The sequence below is a fragment of the Equus asinus genome, chromosome 3 (genome assembly GCF_041296235.1).
Source record: "Equus asinus isolate D_3611 breed Donkey chromosome 3, EquAss-T2T_v2, whole genome shotgun sequence".
NCBI lineage: Eukaryota > Metazoa > Chordata > Mammalia > Perissodactyla > Equidae > Equus > Equus asinus.
This window is the reverse complement of record NC_091792.1, coordinates 130,337,693-130,361,555: the sequence shown is the minus strand read 5'-3', so window position 1 is coordinate 130,361,555 and position 23,863 is coordinate 130,337,693. Positions and strand designations below refer to the sequence as shown.

Sequence of the window (23,863 nt, the reverse complement as noted above, 5' to 3'; positions counted from 1 at the left end):
GTTTCTGTGTCTGCCAGCATCCCTTGGCTCACATCCCCCTTCCTCCATCTTCAAAACCAGCAACATTAGGCAAAGTCCTTCTCATGCTGCCATCTCTCTGGCCTTCTTGCATAGTCGCTCTCTCTCTCTTCTTCTGTCACCCTCGTCCTTGTGACTACATTGGACCCACCCGGATAATCCAAGATAATCTCTCTATTCTAAGGTCATCTGATTGGCAATTTTAATGCCACCTACAACTGTAATTTCCCTTTGCCATGTAAACTAACATATTCATAGATTCCAAGAATTAGGCCATAGACATCTTTGGGGGCCATTAGTTTGTCTACCACCGCCTAATCGCCCAGAGCCCTTAAACGGAAGTCAGGACAAAGTGTAAGTACCTAGCATAGTGCTGGGTACAAAATAGGTGTTTCATAAACTTTAGTGTCGTTCCTCTTCACCATGCTTTTACAAATCCTCTCTTATACCGTTCTAAATTGTATCAAACAATGAAACTTCCAGTTTCCAAAAAGATGGAAATTCCTGGGAAATGGGGATATGTACCTCTTTCAAATTCTTAACAGTATACAGCAGTAAAAGACTCACAATAAACACTCAAGCACTTTTAGAATTGAGGCAGAACTTTTACTATCATTGTCAAAATCCTGACAATCTATAAATGCTTTCTTAGGTTACATTCTTAATTTTAAGAATTTAAGATCTTCTCCACAAAAGCAAAACCTAATACTTCCTGAGTTCTACCATTATTTTAACATATCAAAAAAGGCATGCACAAAAATTTATATTCCCTATCTTAAAAGTATATGCAAAGAAAAGTTTTTAAATTGCGTTTGTTCTATTTTAAGTGCAACAAAAAAGGACCAGATCAAAAGCACGAAAATTAAATTTCAGATCTGTTTCTAAGGCATTATTTTTTCAAGTTCAGTTTCCAAGGACCTCAGCTGGAAGAGAAGGTAACACGAATATTTTTAAAAATAAATGTAATATTTTCAAAGTAAGTTTGAGACATGCTATATACTTTATCCCTCTCTGAACAAATCTTTAATATATTGACATATTTAGATAAATTCTGCAGCAGGATAAAATTATTTTCAACTTTATTTGGGCATACGGCCCTCTACTCATAGCACCCGCTACCATCGTAGAGAGAACACTAGTTTGGAAAATGCTGTTTTAAGGGATATAAAATAATTTTTAAACTTTAAAGCTCCTCACAAGAAATATTACCTGAATCATAGATGATCCTCTTTTTCTTGTTTGGTTGCTTCTGTTTAAAGTCATCTTCTTCACAAGAACTATTTACCTATAAAATATCACAGTATAATTAGAACACAAAGAAGCCTATATAACTTAGCCATTTTTTCTTCATTAGACTTGGGCTCAGTGATTCTCAACTAGGAGATATTCCGCTCCCCCAGGAGACATTTTTGCCTGTCATAACTGGGGGTGTTGGGGAGGAGGGTTACTAGCATCTAAGGGGTAGACTAAGGATGCTGCTAAACATCCTACAATGCACAGGACAGTCCTCCACAACACAGAATTATGCAGCCCCAAATGTCAATAATGCCCTGAATAGGCTACAGAACAGGCCAGATGATAACTGCACCAGATGTGAAAGAAAGAATTATAGAAAAAGCTGTAGTATTCAGCTCCACTTTCAACACTAACCTATATATAACAAAGAGTAAAAGAATATCAGGTAGTACACAGCAAGTGCTTCCTGAAAATGACAGATAGAGACAGAAATAAAGCTAAGGGGTTGTGGGCCCACCACAACCCAATGCCTGTTGGAAAACTAAATAAAACCAAGGCAAAAGGTATTATTTTTATTTTTTAGTTATACATCACATTTTGAACATATTCAAATTTTCCCAAAAAGCATCAAGAAAGAAGACAGAAAAAAAACTGATGTAATCAATTATAAGGTAGGAATATGTTTCTATCCATTATAATAAAATGTCAAAAATATAAGAACAATCAACTAGCTTGCAACAAAATGAGACAAATGAACCACTATAATAATTCAAATACACCAGTGGACTAGAGGACAGAGCCAGAAGCAAATACAATAACTTCAAAGTAAGAGAAGAAGGTAGCCCAGAAGTGAGAGAGCCACAGAAGGGGGCTGTCTCCCGAAATAGGTATGCATGATACAGCAAGTGTCCAGCTAAGGTTAAAAGAATTGAACAGGGGCCAGCCCGACGGCGCAGCAGTTAAGTGCACACATTCTACTGCAGCGCCCTGGGGTCGCCAGTTCGGATCCCAGGTGCGGACATGGCACCGCTCAGAAGGCCATGCTGTGGTAGGCATCCCACATGTAAAGTCAAGGAAGATGGGCATGGATGTTAGCTCAGGGCCAGTCTTCCTCAGCAAAAAGAGGAGGATTGGCAGCAGATGTTAGCTCACAGCTAATCTTCCTCAAAAGAAAAATTAATTAAAAATAAAATAAATAAATTAAAAAAAAAAAAAAGAATTGAACAAAGATTTTAGCTGCTGCCCATCACAGGGGAAATAAGAATTTGGAGTTTGAGTTCAGCCAAGTTAACTGCCTGCTAAACCAAATGAATTAACACTTTTTGGAAGAATATAACAAAATCCAAAGTACCTACACTGTATCATTCACACCGTCTAAGGTAAATCCAAAATAACCAGACATACAAAGAAATAGGAAATGTGGGGCTGGCCCCAAGGCCTAGTGGTTAAGTTTGGTGCACTCCACTTCAGCAGCCCAGGTTCAGTTCCCAGGCGTGGACCTGCACCACTTGTCAGCAGCCATGCTGTGATGGCATCTCACATACAAAATAGGGGAAGACTGGCACAGATGTCAGCTCAGGGCGAATCTTCCTCAAGCAAAAAGAGGAAGATTGGCAACAGATGTTAGCTCAGGGTGAATCATCCTCAACAACACCAAAAAAAAGAAATAGGAAATGTAACCTGTGACGGTTAATTTTATGTGTCAATTTGACTGGGCCACAAAGTGCCCAGATATTTTGTCAGACGTTATTTTGAGTGTTTCTATGAGGGTGTTTTAGGATGTGTTTAACATTTAAATTGACAGCATGAGTAAAGCAGATTGCCCTCCCTAACATGAGTGGGTCTCATCCCATTAGTTGAAGGCCTGAAGAGAACAAAGGTTGACCCTCTCCCAAACAAGAAGGAATTTTTCCTTCCTGACTGCCTTCAAGCTGAGACACCAGTTTTTCCTGCCTTCAGACCTGAACGGAAACATCAGCTCTTCCTGGGTCTCAAGCCTGCTAGCCTTCAGACTGGGAACCACACCATCAGCTCTCCTCACTCACAGGCCCTTGGACTCACACTTGAACTACACCACCAGCTATCCTGGGTCTTCAGCTCGCCAACTGTAGGTCTTGGGACTTGCCAGCCTCCATCATCAAGCAAATCAATTCTTTGTAATAAATAAATAAATTTTATATACACACACACATATATATACATATATCTCCTATTGGTTCTGTTTCTCTGAAGAACCCTGACTAATACAGATTTTATTACTGAGAAGTGGAGTGCTGCTATAACAAATACCTAAAATATGGAAGTGGCTTTAGAACTGGGTAATGGTAGAGGCTGGAGGAGTTTGAGCTGCATGCCAGAATAAGCCTAGACTACTATGAAGGGACTTTGCTGAAAATATGGATGTTACAGGCAGTTCTGGCAAGGTCTCAGGGAGAAAAGATGAGAACTATAGAGAAAGTCTCTACTGTCTAAGAGAATACATATATCATGATAAAGTGAATGTTGGCAGAAATATAAACATGACAAACCATTCTGGTATGATCTGAGACAGAAATGAGGTTATCAGAAACTGCAGGAAAGGTGATTCTTGTTATAAAATGGCAAAGAACTTGGCTGAATTGTGCTCCAGTGAAACATATAAATTGTATTTGTGAACAGACAGAACATTGGAACAACGAAATAGCTGAGGAGATTTCTAAGTGAAATGTTGGAAGGTATGGTTTGGGTCCTCCTGACTGCAGTAAAATATAAGAGGAGCAAGATGAACTGAACTATTAAGCAAAAAGGAACCAGAACTTAAAGACTTGGAAAATTCTCAGCCTGTCCACAGTGCAAGAAGTGAGAAAGTGTGTTCTGAAGAGAACACCAAGAGTGTAGCTGGACTATAGAAGCAGAAACATATGGCTGGTTTTAAATGAAGGGAACAAAATGAAGGAAAGCTGTCAGGCTTCTTGATTCTACAAGACAGGACAACAGAGCTACTCGACTGTAAACCTGCACTATTCGCCAAGAAAAGGGAAGAGTGACCCTGAAGGTGATTCAGAGATCAGGGCTACCTTATTTCTTGTCTCAACAGATCAGACAGGCTCTGCCCAGAAGCTTTGAAGGCGGGACCACCCTGCAGAGCTGTGGGGGTGACACCACTGTCCCAGTGGGTCCAGAAGGCAGGGCATTGAGCCCAAGAGGATTATTCTCAAGGTTTAAGATCTAATGGAATTTGCCTTGCTAGACTTTGGACTTGCCTGGGACCCATCACACTTTTCTTCCTTCTGATTTCTCCCTTTTGAAATGGGAATGTCTATTCTACGCCTTTCTTACCATTGGATTTTGAAAACACATAACTTGTCTGGTTTCACAGGTTCACAGATGGAGAGGAATTTTCCCTCAGAAAGAATCATATCTAAGTCTCACACATATCTGATTTCGACGATATTCAGATGAGACATTGGACTTCAGACTTTAGAGTTGCAATGAGTTAAAACTTGTGGGGGCTGTTAGGATGGAGTGGACATATTTTGAATGTGAGAAGGACATGCATTTTGGGGGTCATTGGCAGAATGTTATGGACTGAATGTTTCTGTCCTCCCAAAATTCATATGTTGAATCTCTAACCCCCAGTGTGGCTGTATTTGGAGATAGAGTCTCTAAGAAAGTACTGTCATGTGTTGCACAATGACGTTCTAGTTGGAGATGTACTACATATATGACAGACAGATATATATGATGGCAGTCACAGAATATTAGTACCATATAGCCTAGATGCGCAGTAGACTATACCATCTAAGTTTGTGTAAGCACACTCTATGATGTTCGTACAACAAAGAAATCACCTAACAATGCATTTCTCAGAACTTATCCCATCATTACTGATGCACGACTGTAATTAAGGTTAAATGAGATCATAAAGATGGGGCCTTTATCTGATAAAAATTAGTGTCCTTATAAGAAGAGACACCAGAGAGCTCATTTGCACACACACGTGCACACTCACTTGCTCGCTATCTTGCTCACTTTCAACCTCCCTCCCCATGCGTTCACACCAAGGAAAGGGTATGTGAGGACACAACAAGAAGGTAGCCAGCTGTAAACCAGAAAGAGAGCTCTCACCAGAAACTGAATCACCTGGAACCTTGATCACAGACTTCTAGCCTCTAGAACTGTAAGAACATAAATTTCTATTGTTTAAGCCACCAAGTCTATGGTATTTTGTTATGGTAGCCCAAGCTGAGTAATACCTGAGCCATAGATTCAAGAGAAAAGGCACCTAATAAAGACCAATCCTGATATAACAGAGATCTTAGAATTAACAGACAAGAATTTTAAAGCATCTATTGTAACTACATTCAAGAACATAAAGGAGAGAAATAAAAACTATGAAAAGGAACCAAATGGAAATTCTAGAATTGACAAATACCGTATGTAAAATAAAATATTCACAGCACAGGCTTAATAGCAAACTGGAGATGACACAAGAGTAATGAATTTGAAGACAGTAATAAAGAAATTATCTAATCTTTTTTTTTTTTTTTTTATTAATGTTATGATGGATTACAAGCTTGTGAGATTTCAGTTGTACATTTTTGTTAGTCATGTTGTGGGTACACCACTTCCCCCTCCGTACCCTCCCCCCACCCCCCCTTTTCCCTGGTAACCACCGATCAGATCTCCTTCTCAATATACTAATTTCCACCTATGAGTGGAGTCATATAGAGTTCGTCTTTCTCTGACTGACTTATTTCGCTTAACATAATGCCCTCGAGGTCCATCCACATTGTTGTGAATGGGCCAATTTCGTCTTTTTTTATGGCTGAGTAGTATTCCATTGTGTATATATACCACATCTTCTTTATCCAATCATCAGTTTCTGGGCATGTAGGCTGGTTCCACGTCTTGGCTAAGAAATTATCTAATCTTACGTACAGAGAAAAAAAGGATACAAATAAGCCTCAATGATCTGTGAGACAATATCAAAATTCTAATATGTATACAATTGGAATCCCAGAAGAAGAAAAGAGAGAGAAAATGAGGCAAAAAAAATATGTGAAGAAACAACGGCAAAAAGTTCTCAAATTTGATGCAAGATACAAACTTACAGATTCAAGAAGCTCAGAAAACCTAAACAGGATAAACAAAAGAAAACTACACCCAAGCACATCACAGTTAAAGTGGAAAACAAAAGATAAAGAGAAAAATCTTTAAAGCAGCAGGAGAAAAAGATTACATACCAGAGAAAACACTACGTATGAATCACTGCTAACATCTCACTAGAAAAAATGGAAGCCAAAAGACAGTACAACATCTTAAAGTGCTGAAACAAAGAACTGTCGATCCAAAATTCCATACCCAGCAAAATATCCTTCAAGAATGAAAGCAAAATAAAGACATTTTTAGATAAACAAAAACTGACAGAATTCATTGCCAAAAGATCTACACAAGAAATGCTAAAGAAAATTCTTTAGGTTTAAAGAAAATATTAGATGGAAATTGAGATCTTTAATAAGAAATGAAAAGCACCAGAAATGGCAAATAAGTGGATAAATATAAAAAAGCAATTTCCCCTCTTAAATTCTTTAAAAAACATCTGTTTAAAGCAAAAATTATTACACTGAATGTGGAGTATTAACATATGTAGATATAATACATATGACAACTAGGAGATAAAGGATGGAGTGGTGGTTAAAGAGACCCGTAGAATTGCAAAATTCTTACATTTTACATGAAGTGGAACTATATTAACTCTGATGCACATTGTAGCCATAGCATGCTTTCCATAGTGACATTATATCTTAACTTCTCTGAGACCCAAGGAGGACAGGGAAAAAAATAAAGCTTTCCTCCAAAGGCCTCCCTCACCTGAAGTCCAATAGCATTTACCAGGAATAGGGGCTCATGACTCTATGAGCAAACTTTGGTCTTAAAACACAAAGTTTTCTTTGTTTGTTTGTTTACTTTAAAGATTTTATTTTTCCTTCTTCTCCCCAAAGCCCCCCAGTAGATGGTTATATATATTTTTAGTTGTGGGTTCTTCCAGTTGTGGCATGTGGGACACCACTTCAGCATGGTTTGATGAGAGGTGCTAGGTCCGCGCCCAGGATCTGAACCTGTGAAACCCTGGGCTGCCGAAGCAGAGCACACAAACTTAACTACTTGGCCATGGGGCCAGCCCCAAAACACAAAGTTTTAACAACTAAAAAGTGCTCCATCTCTACTTCAGGAAAGCACCAAGCTATGAATGCAGTAACATATATTAATTAGAAATAAGTAAAACCTTATTACTGTTCTTCTTCCTCTGTTAAATGAGTTGAAATCTATATTTACTCAAGGCTCCCTCAAGTCCTATCAAGTCTAGGAACAGAGTTTATTTAACCTTTCATACAATTCTAAATTGTATTTGGAAAACTGACCTTGATTTCCTTTATTCCTTTCTTTGCTTTTAAAGTTTCTTCAGCAGACTTTGTTTTCTCATTCTTCTTTACTGTTTCACTTGCAAGTTTCTTTCCACTTGGTATAACCCCAAAGAATTTCCGAATATCCTAAAAACATAAAAGAGGATTCATACATAAACATTAACTACACAAAATTCTATTTCAATTGTAAAAAGGGACAGCTCTACACACACACACTGGGTTATGCCGAGTAATTTCTTCTTAGTAACATAGTTCCATATGCAGCAGCATTCCTTTTATATGCAAAAGTTAACTGATAAAAGTACCTGAGCTAAAAATAATTTGCCTAATGAAAAGTAATATTAATTCTCAGAATCTGGCCAAAAACAGGGAAACATAAGAAACTGAAATCTTTGTTAACAACAGCACAATTACACAGGGGTGCAAGTAAAAGGTATCTATTGGTCATGCATACATGCACTCATCCCATTACCCCAGGCACAGGAGGGGAGAAGACAAAGAGTTGAAGAATACAATTCTTGCCCATAGGATTTATACTCCAGTTTGAGAGAAGAATAACTCTCACAATGCTGATCATTTAAAACCTTAATAATTAAGAACCCTGACATTATTTTCCTTTATATGATTTTTCCAAATTCTGAAAAAAAAATTTTTGAGGAAAATTGGCCCTGAGCTAACATCTGTGCCACTCTTTCTCTATTTTATGTGGGATGCCGCCACAGCATGGCCTGATGAGCAGTGTGAGGTCCGTGCCAGGGATCCAAACCTGCAAACCCCAGGCTGCTAAAGAAGAGCACGCAAACTTAACCACTATGCCACCAGGCCAGCGCCCTGAAGAAAAAAATCTGATGCTTATTACAATATTCTTCTTACTTACTCTACACCCCCTCCACCATGTTAAACTGCAGAATTCAAATTAACCATGCTGAAACATCTATGATGTAATTTACAACTAAAATCACTCACTTTTCTTATCCTTATCATACATATTCTTCCCTACCCTATCCAATTTTAGCTTTGAAGAAACTGTGGTATAGAGAACAGGAAACAGACCTTAGAATTAGAAAGCATTGGTTTGAATCTCTGCTCTGGTGCTTTCTATCTGTGAGGCCTTGGGCAACTTACTTTATCTACATCTGTTTTCTCATCAGTAAAGAGGGACTAATAGTACCTACACTTTATGAGGATTAATTATGCATCTATCACTACTTTGGCTCAGTAAAAAGCCTCCCTTCACCCCGTTTATGAACTATTATCCCTTCATATCACTGAAACATCTCCATTTACAGTTATCTCTGCTCACAGGCAGGAGTATAAGGAATATAGAATAATGAGAACTTACAATCTAAATTCCAAAGAACTGGGTTTAAAGAACCAGCTGTACCAGTTTCCCTCTTCCCATCCTTGATGGTTATAATCCTGAGTGAGTTTTCAACCCTTCTTACCTGTTCCAACCTCTTTCTCTTTATTGTTGTGAGGAAAATGCCTATAAAAGTACTTCGTAAAGTATAAGAAAGTTAACAATTATTTCCTAGATCTTGGCAGTAATTGCCATACTCTTAAAATGTTGAAATTTTGAAACAACTGTGTTAGACTAAACACACAAGCATATTTTAGCTTTGTGACTAAGCCAATAAACAAAGCAGAAAAATGAGGTATACAGGCATGTTAAATTTTTCAAAAAGATTAAGGACTTCCCTGGTTTTATACGTTCTTTTGTAAATTTCATAATACAGAAAAATCACAAGTACATCCTAATAAAATCTAACTCTAAAAAATACTGTTTATGGAATGGATACCTCAGCTATGAAACCGGGAGATTTGTGTCAGGCACTAAGGAAAAGATGGATGATAAAGAAAGCCACAGTCTTCCGTATAACTTGCAACGAATTGAGTTTGAGGCTGACAACTACTTACTTTATTGCTTCTGGAGGAAATGAAAGTTTCACATTGGAGTTTCACTCTTAAAATTACCAAGTGATTCTTCATTCTAATAGTGGTGATTGTTTAAACATGCATACGCATACATATATACACACACACACACACCCCCCAACCCACATGCACCATGGAAATACCAAAACTGAAGATTAATAATCAGGTTAAAAACAATGATGGTTTTCAATCTGTTTTAGGCCCCTAAATACTTAAAACCACAAAGAGAAAGAAAACAAAACATAATTCAGGAAATGGCACTGTTGGTAACGTTCAGCTCTCTGGTTTTTGTCTGTACCACACTGCCACTCCTCAGCATTGTCACACTCTCTTTCCTAAGTAATTCTTTCTTTTCACATTCCCTTTCTTTTCCTTTCCCTTTATTCTACGCTACTCTCCTGCACTTATGCTGATGCCCCATGCCCTTATACTCTGATGGCAGTAGAACAGTTAAATAAAATTACAGCATCCTGACATAACTCAATATACACTAAAATTCTAAACTTCTGGAAAAGAATTTCCAAGAGAATGAAAGACATTCTACTCATACCTTTTTAGGACCATCTTGTGTATAAATCTCTAGATGCAAAGGTCACCAATTTGGCCTTAATTTATAGTGCGACTTCACCTTACTCTTCAATTAATATTCTGTCTAGTATTCCAGGTCTTCAATGATTTCACAAAATGAAGAAGAACAAGTTTATTGGCTAGTTATATTCCCAAATAATGGATCTAAATACCACTCTTATCTGCATGGAATAATTCTTGCAGAATATGAGTAGAAAAAGGAGCTCAATTTTACATTTACTTTTATAATCTTGGCAAAATACAGGCCTTCTAAGCAGAACATCAAGACTAGAAACTATCCATAAAGAAAGATTTGACTACATAAAAATAAAACAAAAGATGCCATAAACAAAGTTAAAATACAAGCAACTAACTTGAAAATATCTACGTTATATATAAAACGGTTCCCACAAATCAATAAAAGATAAGCTAACAGAAAAATGAATAAAAGCTACTAGTAAGAAAAATATAAAAGAAATGCAAACAAGAACAAACATAAAAGATGCTCAACTTGACAAATAATAAACAGATTTGTCAAAGATGAGAAACAGATGCTCAGACTCTGCATTGCTAATAGAAAAACAGGGGGTCGGCCCAGTGGCATAGTGGTTAAGTTCACACACTCTGCTTCAGTGTCTCGGGGTTCACAGGTTCGGATCCTGGGCACAGACCTAGCACTGTTCATCAAGCCATGCTGTGGTGGCATCCCACATAAAGTAGAGGAAGAATGGCACAGACATTAGCTGAGCAACAATCTTCCTCAAGCAAAAAGAGGAAGATTGGCAACAGATGTTAGCTCAGCAACAATCTTCTTCACACACACACCAAAAAAAGTAAAAATGGGTATAATCTTTCCAGGGGATAATCCGGCAATACCTATCAAAATTTTACACGTGCATACCCTTTGCCCCAGTAATTCCATTTCTAAAAGAAATAGATATTTTTATTTGGGGGAGCTAAAAGAGAGTAGTAATTAACTCTTCTTACTTTCTTCAACAGTCATTAAATGAACAAACAGGTCAGCTCTAATAAGGCAAAAGACTTTGGCAAAAATCACACAAAAGTGAAAAATTTTAGCACAGACAGCTAACAACAACAAGTAAATTTTTGAGGCTTTTCCTTACAACTACTGGACACAGATTTATCTCTTTTGATAATTCTATGAAGTAAACAGACAAGAATGATACATCACCATTTTGCAGACGAATAAGTTGAATTAAGTCAGACAAACACAGGCTTTTTGTCAGTTTTGCCACTTACTACCGAACACTTGGGATAATTACTTAACTTCTCTGCCCCTTAATTTCCTCATGATGCCACCTGCCTCAAAGGATTCCTGCAGGGACGACAGGTAGCACACCAAAAATCTCCAGAATGGAACTTGGTCCTCTGACTCCAAATCTCTTTCATAGTTTCCCACTTCACAGTGACTGCCCCTTTATAATTTTCCTGTAATTCTAAGGATCTATGCACAAGTAGCCATACCCCACAATCAGCAATGTGGCCTTTCCCTTCTCATTATTCCTGATACATCTGACCCTTGTCTGTTTATAGGCAGGCATTGTGCCAGGGAGTTAGGACACAAACCAGATAATCCCCTCGTGAAGCTACCTGGGAGACACATTAGTATATCACAAATTAAATGCAGAAGAGTGCTAAGACAGAGGTAAACAGAAAACGATAAAAGCACCAGGAGCACTTAACACAGAGAGCCTCAGGCACGGCTTCCCAAAAGGAGCCATAACTGAAGTGGGTCCTAAAACGATTAGTAGGACATACTTTTGTTAGTCACAGAAATCAGAGTTTGAATACACTGCTGTAAGGTCCATCCAGCAGGCTTGTCTATCTTACTCACCAGTGTATCTCAAGCAGAGGGCTAGCACCTCAGATAGTATTGGTTGAACACATGAGTGGTTATTCCTAAGGTCACTGACCTTCACACCTGCGCTCAGAAAGAGAGGTTCTTGATTACATAAAATGAAATTGACAGTTGATTTGTTTTTAAAGATTGAGTTTTAAAATAATTTTAATTGGGGCCAGGCCGGTGGTGCAGCGGTTAAGTTTGCACGTTCCGCTTCGGCAGCCCAGGGTTCACTGGTTCAGATCCTGGGTGCAGACACGGCACTGCTTGGCATGCCATGCTGTGGCAGGCGACCCACGTATAAAGTAGAGGAAGATGGGCATGGATGTGAGCTCAGAGCCAGTCTTCCTTAGCAAAAAGAGGAAGATTGGCAGCTGATGTTAGCTCAGGGCTAATCTTCCTCAAAAAAATAAACAAATAAATAATGCTTTTAATTGAGATTAATTTTTTGCTATGACTTCACCTGTTTCTTTTTGTTTTAAGAAATTTTAAGTATGTATTAACACTTATGGTATATTATTTCTGAGGTAAATTGATAAAGTTGATCTTCTACAATTGACCCTTGTAATATGATACTCTTTTAATATGGTACAATATTGTGGCTAAAAAAAAATACTTTCACTTTTAGTAGGACACTTCCTCTGCTTCAAATTTGTTTTTAGCCAAACAAATTACATTTTTTTTCAGAAATCAGAAATATCTCTACATATAATTGATGTTAATAATACAGCAAACTCTAGCACAGGCCTCAAGAACTTCTCTGAAGAAGATACCAGCAATCAATTATTCATATATTCATTCAACAAGTATTTACTGAGAGCCTTCTATGGGCCAAAAATTATTCTTGTGATTGGGATAAATATAACAGGCAAAAATCTCTGTTCTTATGGAGCCTTAATTCTACTTTCTGCTCTTGGTGTTTCTGTCTTTAGAAAATAAAGGAGAGCACAGGAAATAAAGAACAGACAAAATAAAGCACACTGGCGGAACAGAAATGGAGAATAGATGATTATGGGAATTATGAGGAACAGAAACTGCTTCCTCTGCTCGCCCTGGAATCTATTCAGTCTACCTGAGAGGCTGCTCCCAAGACAGTGAAAGGACCCATTTCCATTCTTAGTTGTGTCTATGAAGATGTGTAAGATTCTGGGGCCAGCCCTGTGGCCAAGTAGTTAAGTTCACATACTCTGCTTCAGTGGCCCAGGGTTTTGCCGGTTCGGATCCCAGGTGCAGACATGGCACCACTCATCAAGCCATGCTGAGGCGGTGTCCCACATAGCACAACCAGAGGGACCTACAACTAGAATATACAACTATGTACTGGGGGGATTTGGGGAGAAGAAGAAGAAAAAAAAAAAAAAAGACGACAGACAACAGATGTTAGCTCAGCTGCCAATCTTTAAGATATGTGGGGCCGGCCCAGTGGAACAGCGGTTAAGTTCACACGTTCCGCTTCTCAGGCGCCTGGGGTTTGCCGGTGTGGATACCGGGTGCAGACATGGCACTGCTTGGCAAAAGCTATGCTGTGGTAGGTGTCCCACGTATAAAGTAGAGGAAGATGGGCACGGATGTTAGCTCAGGGCCAGTCTTCCTCAGCAAAAAGAGGAGGAATGGCAGTAGTTAGCTCAGGGCTAATCTTCCTCAAAAAAAAAAAAAAAGATATGTAAGATTCTGAAGTCATAATATTCATATTGTATGAGCCTTAGGCTACTCTCTCAAAGAAATATTGTATCACAGAAAGTTTTCAGGTACCTGATCCAAAAATACAAACACTGGCAAAATTAAACAGAAAATGGAAATAATTATCTACTTCAGGTTTAAAAAAATAAGTTCTCCTTCATTCCTGCATAATTGGGATAATGGAAGCATGTGAAATTCTTTATGCCTGATCTAATGGTTTAGTTCAACATTTTGACATTTTCACCAGGGCTAACGTACTTAATGGTCTTTATTCATCCAGAAGTCAACTTTTTACAACTGCTTTCTGATCTAAAAAAATCAAATTTAAACTCCTTGAATGAATACTGAACTAAGGTCAAATGGAAAATAGACCTACCATATAATAAATACTGTGTATTTCTCTAAGCTACATTATTCATTGTCGTTAAGTGTTCAGTAGCTTAGATATAAAATTATGCAGAAAGGGCTACAGAAGATGTTTTCATACCAGTAAGATTTACATTCTAGTTGATTTCTCTTTTATTGGAAATACAAAGTTTACTTGTAGTTATTCATTCATCAAATACATATAGAAAATGTACCATGTGCCAGGCACTACACAGCAGTTCCCTATCCTTGTAGCCCCTATCCTTGCAGAGCTTATGCGCTAGTGTAAAAAAATCTATCAATAATAGGTTTCTTATCGAATAAATGTGCCAAAATGTGTGCGAAGGAAACAAGGTGGGTGGTCTCTTCACTAACCATAACACTCATTTCTTGTGTTTTTATGGATCTGACAAAAGCTATGAATATTCTCCACAGAAACATGCAAAAACACACTATAGTATAATACAAAAATATAATTTAGTCTTTAGCCCTGGTTTCTGGCACAGAGCTCCTAAATTCCTCAGAATTTCCTGAGTGATAAGAGAGTCTTTTGCTCATAATCAGCCTCTTTAGATCACATCAGAGTTTATGCTAATGACGTAACTTCGAGTGGAGCCTTATGATGGGGGCCAGTCACCAGAAAGGCCAAACACGTGATCAGAGGGTAGGACCTCTGAGCCTGACCCCTGGACCTACAGGGAGGGAAGCGGAGCTGAAGATGGGCTTATAAAACTCTTGAAAGAGCAATGTTTGCTGTTTGGAGAGCTTCTGGGTTGGTGAAGACATCAAGCTGCTGGGAGGGTGGTGCAGCCAAAGATGCACGGACGCTCTGCACAAACACTTCTATATCTTGCCTATGGAGCTCTGCCTTCTATTTGGCTGTTCCTGAATTGTATCCTTATAATAAACCAGTAAATTAAAAAAAAAAAAAAGTAAGGTGTTTTCCTAAGTTCTGTGAGCCATTCTAGCATATTATTGAACCTCAGGAGGGCATCATGGGAAGCCTTGATTTAGAACCAGTGAGTAAAGGTGGCCCAGGACTTGCAATGAAGTCTGAAGCAGTCTTGTGGAACTGAGCCCCTTAACTTGTGGAATCTGCACTAACTCCGAAAAGTTAGTGTCAGAACTGAATTGAACTGTAGGACACCCAGTTGGTGTCAGAGAACTAGAGAACTGACTGGTGTCAAAAAACCCTCCACACACAGACACACCAAACTTTGTGTACAATTTTAGGGTTTTTTTTTTTCCTAAAGTCTATATTAATGGCTCTCCAAGAACCCTAAGTCACAAACTTCTGATCCACATATTCACACCGCACAAGCTAACTCACACCCATCTCAACCTCAGTACCACCTATATACACACTGATACCTCCTAAATTGCGTCTCAACTCTAGACCTCCTCTGAGCTCCATATCCATGTAGCCAATAGTCTGCCAGATATGTCTCTGTCCAAATGCCCCAAAGTTGCCTCCAACCCATAATGTCCAAAACTAAGTTCATATTCTTCTGGGACTTGCTTCTCTCCCTTTATTTCCCACCTCAATGCATAGCACCACCATTCACCCAAAACAGAAAAATGGGCACTGTTTCTCCTCCTCACTCTGACCCTCCACCTAAATATCCCACTTGACCTATCTCCCAAATACTGCAGTCCTCTTCCCTTTATTTCTGTTGCCAGTGCCCTGATTAAAGGCTTTATTTACTTATTTAACAAACCTTTAAATAGGACTTACTGTGTGCCAGCCAATGATTTAAGCACTTAAAAATATTAACTCATTTAATCCACATAACATCCCTATGCAGTTTTTAACTTCAATTCACAGATGAGAAAATTGAGAATGCCAACAAGACACTCTTCTAGTAAAAGTTTTGAAATTTAAGACACTCTTAAATGTAAACAAAAAAAGACTTCTTGCATTTTCCTACACTAAGGTATAACTAACAATTCTACAACACTATTAGAGAGAAACATTGCTATCAGGCAGCCCGAATGCAATTTTAATATACATAAGCCAAAACAAAGTACCAGACTTTGCAAAGTACTCAAAAAAATCATGCATTTTTTAGAGTCCTTTATCCATACCCAAAGTTCCCAATTTGATTAGTTATAAATCTATTAGTAGAGCTAGAGACGAAAAAAATTTTTTGCAATAAATACTCCTAAACCTGCACAGAAGTAAGCTATCATAATGACCTTTAGCTTTAAAAGGTCAAAGTACAAAAGCTGTTGTTTATTTACTTTGAAGTATAACCAAACAGTTCTAATTACTTTTTTCCACTGCTGATGGGCTCAACCAACAAACAAGTTATATTTGCCTGTCAAAAGTGCAATGAGAAAGCAAATTATATCACTGTGTTCACATGTCTTTGAAGAGTACAGGATTTTATTCAAAATAAGTACTGAAGTGCTCTGTAGAGTAGCTGCCAAAATATTATTATCTTGGCTTTACTTCTCTACTTTGAAAGCAACAAAGAAATATAAATATTTCCGAATATTTTTAAGTAATCCACCAAATCCACAAGCAGAAACTGATTATCATCAATATACTTCACAAAATCTACCCAAACGTAAAAATCTTTCATCTTGAAAACCACAAAAATGCACAATTATATATCTGACTAAAATATACAATGATGTAACTGGTAGCAACACAGTAGAGACAAACTATGAAACAATTTTAAAGTATTTAAAATTATATTAAGGCCTTATACTTCAAAGGCAAAAAGTAAGTTGTTGGAATGCTGTCCTCTAAGATCAACAAAAAGAGAGATCCACTCTCACTACTTCTATTCAACATTGTGGAGGTTCTAGCAAAAGCAATTACGCAAAAAAATGAAATAAAAGGCACCTAGATTGGACAGGAAGAAGTGAAACTATCTCTACTTGCAGATGAAATTATTTTATAGAGAGAAAATCCTAAGGAATCCACTAAAAAACTATTAGAACTAATAAATGAGATCAGCAAGGTTGCAGGATAAAAGATCAATATACAAAAATCAGTTGTATTTCTATACTCTTGCAATGAACAATCCAAAAGTGAAACTAAGAAAACAATTCCAGGGGCCAGCCCGGTGGTGTAGTGGTTACATTTGTGCACTCCACTTCAGCAGCCCCGGGTTCGCAGGTTCAGATCCCAGGTGCAGACCTAGCACCACCCGTCAAGCCACACTGTGGCGGCATCCCACATAAAAGAGAGAAGACTAGCACAGATGTTAGCTCAGCAATAATCTTCCTCAAGCAAAAAGAGGAAGATTCGCAACAGATATTAGCTCAGGGCCAATCTTCCTCACAAGAAAAGAAAAAGAAAAGGAAAACAATTCCATTTACCGTATCATCAAAAAGAACAAAATACTTAGAAATAAACTTAAAAAAAGTGTAAAACCCATACTCTGAAAACTATAGAACACTGTTTAAAGAAATCAAAAAAGACCTAAACAAATGGAAAGATAGCCCATGTTCAGGGATCAGAAGACCTTATATTATTAAGATGACAATACTCCCCAAATTGATGTACAAATTCAACACAATCCTTATCAAAATCCCAGCTGGCTCCTTTGCTGATTCTAAAATTCATATGGAAATTCAAGGAACCCAAAATGGACAAAACAATCCTGAAAAAGAAGAACAAAGTTGGAAGACTCACACCATCCAATTTCAAAATTTACCACAAAGCTACAGTAAAAAAGACAACGTGTTACTAGCATTAGGATAGACATACAGATCAATGGAATAGAATTTAGAGCCCAGAACAAACCTCTCAGACTTATGGTTAATTGATTTCTGAAAAAGGAGCCAAGATAACTCAATGGGAAAAGAACAGTCTGCAAATGGTGCACAGACAACTGAATATCCACATGCAAAAGAATAAACTTGGACCTCTGCTTCACACCACATTCAAAAACTAACTCAAAATGGGTTGAAGTCCTAAATGTAAGAGCTAAAACTATAAAACTCTTAGAAAAAGGCATTAGCATAAATCTTTGTGACCTTGGATTAGGCAATGTTTTCTTAGATATGACACCAAAAGTTCTCAGGAAGTGATAACTGAGACCTGAATGATGAGAAAAAGGCAGACAAGCAAGCATCTGGAGGAACAGCATTCCAAGGAGAAGGAACAGCATTCCAAGGAGAGGAAAGAGCAAGAACAAAAGCTGAGACCAAACTAGCTTAATACACTCAAAAGACAGAGAGATGAGATCAGAGAGGCATGTAGGGGCCTTATAGGCCAAGTACTGGTATGTACAGCAAAAGCTACATCATATCAGGGTATAGCACTGCTCCAGGGGGAGCATTCACAGAGTAAATTGCAATGTGAAAGGTATCTCCTAGTATGGGGCAATGAAGCAGCTCTAATGTATTTAGCCTTACTTGACAACTTTTCAAAACGACTATCCCTTAAGTCTCATGTGATTTAATTCAACCTTAGGCATATTTTCAGTAATTATCCCAGTCAATGAATTACACATGCTGACTTCTTAAAAATGGCATCTCTCAGGTTATTCACATTTTGAGCAAATAATTAAATCCTCACAGCAATCCAAATTGTTTACATGGCTTCTTTTTGGTCTTTTTATTTTTAATTTCATTGCAATTCCTTTAATAGACATTATATTCACATGGTTCAAAATTCAAAAGGGTAAAAAGTCTCCCTCCCACTCTGCCTCTCAGATACACATTTCTCATCTTTGGAGGCAACAAATGTTATCAGTTAGTTCCTATGTATCCTTCCAGAGACCTTTTAAACATCTTCAAGCAAATATGTATATATATTCTTTTCTCTCTTTTTCTATACAAACTGATAGCATATTTACATATTGTCCTACACCTTCTTTTCTTACTGAATTATCCTGGAAAACGTTTCATACCAGGGCATAAAGTTTTTTTTCTTTTTTAATGGCTGTACAGTATTCCATTTTGTGGATATAGTAACTTATTCCTTTATTGATAACTTTAATTGGAAAATATTTGAGAAAAACAAATGCAGTTCCTAGGGCAAGAGGTGTTAACCTTGTATCTATGAAAGGGCTTCAGAAGATATGTGCATCACCTAAAATGGTGTATATGTGCCCATATGTATTTCTGTGGGCAGAAAATTTGCATACCATTCACATTATTAAAGGGAAGTGTAACCCAAACAAAAGTTAAGAACTACTGTACTACAATATAACTTGTGCACACATGTTCAATAAACATATGTTAAACAGAATTTTAGTCTAGGGTTTTGCTAATTTCTGTACTAGAGACAAGGCTAAATCAAATAGCAATATAATCCAAAATTCTTATCTACTTTATAGAAACTTTAACAAATAGCAGAACTGACCCATTTGACTCCTATTTCCTTTCTAAAGGCCTGATTTTTCATCTGCACTGTGCACAGAACAAAGAAGAGAACCAAAACTTAAAGTACCTGAATGATCAAAAGTTGACTATTCAAGCTTTTGTTCACCAAAACTGACAACATCAGAGGCCATTCTGATGCTCCTTAAATTCTATGTAACATTCCAGAGTCCTCCCTGAGAAAATTAGATCATTGGTAGTCATGAAGTTGTATAATGACTACAGCTGCCAGGCACCAGGATAGAAGCTTTACATATATTATTCTGTTTAATCCTCAAGACAATCACTTAACGGCAGCTATATTTCCCCCCCTATTACAGGTAAGGAAATGGAGGCTTAAAGAGGTTAAAGTTAAGCTGTTTTCTTGCCCAAAACCACATAACTATTAAGTGGTAGAGCAAGACTGAATAAAACATCTCACTCTCACCTTCAAGACTCCAAATCTCATCAGCATTCCACAATACTATAGTGCCTGAAGTCCAAAATGGAATTATGATCATTTTAGGGAGATGGTATACTGCAGTGGTCAAAAAATCTAGGTTCTAATTATAGTTCAACTATTAGTTGTATGACAAACTGTTTAAACTCTAAAAGCCTCCTTTATCATCGGTAAAACTGGATTGCTGTGAGGTTTAAATGAGAAAAGCTATGTAAAACAAACAGCTCACATATTGACCTGAAGAAGGTACTTAGTACAATGTGGCTATTATTATTTTATCCTTTGTTGAGAAGAAATACAAAGGGCTGCAAGGTTTCCCAATTAGGCATAAAAATTTCCCCCCAGAATGCTGGCATTGCGACAAATAAGGTAAAGAATGACCGAAAAAAACTATGTCTGATTATTAAGTAGATCCTAGCTTAAAGGAACATCATAAATTGTCCTTTAAATTAAAATACTTCAAACACATACCTGTATCTACTGCCCTACCAGCTTGAATGTCTGTTTTGACGGCTGCATAATTATTTCATTCTCAATTTAAATGCTTTATACAGAACTACACACGGAGGTGGTTTTTAAGATTACTTCTAACATCAGGTGATGAAGGATGACAGCTGTCAAATGTATTACGTTTGTTTCTACCCTCTGAGGGGCTGAGGAGTTTTTTTCCTGGTAAACTCTGCTATCCCTTCAACTTCTATAAACTCATCTGAACAAAATAAAACATCCTCCCCATGCCCTCGGTCTCAAACGGCTATGTGATAAGCGTTTCGCGAGGCTATTAATGGCCAAAGTTGAAGGCCTGAGACAACTTTTTCATAAGAAAGGAAAGTTTGTTACTCTTCTCCCTCATGACCCAAAGCTTGAAACCAACGCTCTAAGCAAGACTCAAACCGAGGGTCGAGTACAGCTGAACAGGAAAACAACTAAACCGCCGAGCCTCTAAATCACCTTCCTTCCTCCCTCCCTTCCCCCAAGAGTTGAAAAAAGTGAAGCTGCCGCGCAGCACCCAAAGTCCTGCGCGCTGGCTGCCGCCGAGAGCTGCAGCGTCCAAGCAAAGCGCCCTGTGCTGGGTTGGTGGCCCCTCCTGCGCCTTCGCTCCCCGCCGGAGCCCCGCACCGCCGTCTTCCCCCACCCTCCCTGCCAGGAGTGGCCGGTCCACACCCAGCCTGCAAACTCTCCCAAGCCCCACAGCCTCCCTCCGGGGCTCACCATCGCAGCCCACGGATTGAAGCGCGGGCGGGCACGCCGTGGGCCGGGGAATCCGTTACCGAGACTCGGGATCCATTCGCGCCAACAACTTCTACAGCGAAGTGGAGGGAGGTGGAGGCGCGGCGCTCGCTGATGACGTCAGGAGGCGCGCAGCTTCCCTTCGGCCTGGGCGGGAGGCGGGAGGTGCGACGTGGGCCCAGGTGCCGCTTGGAGGCCGGCGGGTCGGCGCCCCGCGCGCAGACTTGCCCCTTCGGCTTTTGGCGGGGGCGCTCGAGTGAAGATTCCGAGATTGATACCCTGGGAAAGCGGGCAAACCAAGTTCCTCCCGGTTACAGTTCTGGAAGGTGCACTCCCCTCCAGTAGCTTTCAAATGTTTCTACTGACGCCGCAGTAAGAGAGAGATTTCAGATGTAGATTTCACATACTGTTACGTACCTGTTCTGAAACAAGGGTTTGACCAAACAATATTTACACTGATTTTTTTGTGTTTAATGTTTGACCCACCGAATTGGTTTTTTCGCTTACTATTAAGTGGAGACCCACAGTTTGAAAACCGCCAGGCTAAAGAACAATTTTATGTTGTATAAGTCCAGAGCAAAAAAGGCTTGGGTAAAATCATCTAGTCCTCACCACCCACTCCATTTTATAAATGAAAACTATGAGACCCAAACGGGCTAGGAATCTAGGCCTCCAAATTCCCAAACAGGCGCTGCTAAGTCTCTCAGAGAGCAGCTGTGTGTGAAGCCAAAGTATAAACAAGGTGTATCTCCATGGAAAAACAGTGATCCCAAAAGCTTTGGAGTCAACAAGTTTTATATTCATAGATAAGCTACTGAATTGTGGAATAGAATACAAAATTTGCTTACAATTTTAAAAGAAAACATGAGACACTAAGGAGTTTAGTGGAGGCAACAGAATCTCCAGCTTTGGCCCTAGACTTTCAAATCCTTACCCACCCACCCCCTGTACGGTTGCATTTTATCACACCGACAAAGCCTTCCGGAATACAACAGAGGCTAAGCATGGAGAGCTTGTATTTATTAAACCCCCACTGTAGTACGTCCCAGGCATGCTGCTATGAACTATTCTAGTTTGGCTCATCTAATATCCACAATGACGCTGGCTACTATTATTATCCCCAATTTACAAAGGAGTGAACTACTACACATTAACAGGGTCCCTTTGCATGGGTCCCTCTGAAGCCAGTATGCTAGAGGTCCTAGCCCCACCACGTGCTAATTGTGTGACCATGGGCAAATTACTATGCCTCAGTTTCCTTGTCTGTAAAATAAAGATAATAGTACCACTTCATAGGGTTGTTATGGAACTGTTCCTGCACACAAGCAAGTAACAATCTTTTTTTTTTTAAGTCAGCTGTTATTATTATTATACAAGGCTAGGTCCTATCAAGGGAGATTGTTCCAAAAATGAGCTTACCTACGCCATAATTTTGCTTCTGGAGATAACTGGCTTGGGGAGGAGGGGGGGAGGGGGGGAGGAGGCGGGGTGGGAGGGGGGGCAGTCATTAGATCCTTTGAGAAATCAATAAAAACTATGAACCTACTCCCCCAAAAAATGTACATAAGTAGACACATCATATAAATTTTTGCCTACAATTTCAGAGAACCTAACCCAATTTACAACGTTCATTGTGTTGTAGATAAGTAAATAAGATGTAGATTAAAAGTTTTGCGTTATATTACTTTTAAGTTTTGTGGGAGTTTTTGTTTGTTTTGTTTTTTAGCATTTTGAAGACTTCCTTGAATTTAGGTGAGACTTAGGTCAGAAAACTGTAACTTCCAGAAAGATACTGAACTGAATTTGTTGGATTGTTTTCCTTAGAAACATTTATTTAGAAATATTCTGTCTCAGAAATGTACCACATTCAAAATGGCTGCATATGCTTTCATACTCCTCCCCAAGCCTGGGCTGGCCTGTGACTGATCTGACCAAAGAATTTGGTGGAAATGATGCTATGACAGTTCCAGACATAAGCTTTAAGAAGACTAGCAGCTCCTACCTTGCTCATTTGGAGCCCTGAGCCACCATGGAAAGCGAGAGAAGGGGCCAGCTGAGCCTAGGCTCACAGCCATCTCCACCGGGTACCGGGCTTGTAAGTGAAGCCATCTTGGACCCACTATACCAGCTGCTGGTGGAATTCCACTAGTGACCCCAGTCAACACTACATAAAGCAGAAAAATCACCTAGTCAAGGCTTGCCTAAATTCTGTGACCCACAGTAGTGTGAGCATAATAAAATGATTGTTCTTTTAAAGTACTCAGTTTTGGGGTAGTTTGTTATAAAGTAATAGATAACCAGAACAGAAATATTGTAAAGAACCCAAAGTGTAAACAAAAAGAAACATGAACAGAATATTCATACTTATTTTCTCCACTGTGGTGATTTTTATTGATGCATAATTCAACAAACATTTATTTATTGAGCTCTACTGTGTGTCAGAACTTTTTTATGTGCATGCTAGTAAATAAGTAAATAGTAAATAATAAATAGTAAATAAGACAGACAGTTCCAGCTTCCCTGAAGTTTATGCATTTGAGGAAAAGAGAAAAATGAATAAGCAGACAAAAATAAATTCTGTACTTTCAGGTAAGGGTAAGTGCTATAAAGAAAATAAAGCAGCATATTGAGATAGAGGATAACTGGGCAGGAGGGTGTGGACGTATTTTAAATAAGTCATCAAAAAGACCTCTAAGAAGGGGACATTGAGCTGAGACACGAATGTGGAGAAGGGGGCAGGCAGTATAAAGGCCCTGATAGGGTTATGAGTTAAACATATTCAGG

The 23,863-nt window shown here is 38.7% G+C and overlaps 1 protein-coding gene across 7 annotated transcripts in view; it reads right to left on the bottom strand.

The window, feature by feature from the left end:
- The window catches only part of RFC1 (replication factor C subunit 1), a 79,265-nt gene extending 57,972 nt beyond the window's left edge, over positions 1 to 21,293 (bottom strand). For 2 of the 7 annotated variants that reach the window (XM_070506022.1, XM_070506025.1), the window contains exons 1-4: positions 21,062 to 21,201; positions 12,019 to 12,105; positions 7,659 to 7,787; positions 1,228 to 1,303 (exon numbers count right to left, since the gene is read on the bottom strand). Coding sequence is in view for 2 of the 7 variants with exons in the window: in XM_070506020.1 (XP_070362121.1) it covers positions 1,228 to 1,303; positions 7,659 to 7,787; positions 21,062 to 21,064 (208 nt within the window). In the remaining 5 variants the exon portion in view is untranslated. Of the gene's footprint in view, positions 1 to 1,227; positions 1,304 to 7,658; positions 7,788 to 12,018; positions 12,106 to 21,061 lie in introns of all 7 variants that reach the window. The other 5 variants (XM_070506020.1, XM_070506021.1, XM_070506024.1 and 2 more) reach the window with 3 other exon arrangements.
- Between the last annotated feature and the right edge of the window lie 2,570 nt (positions 21,294 to 23,863).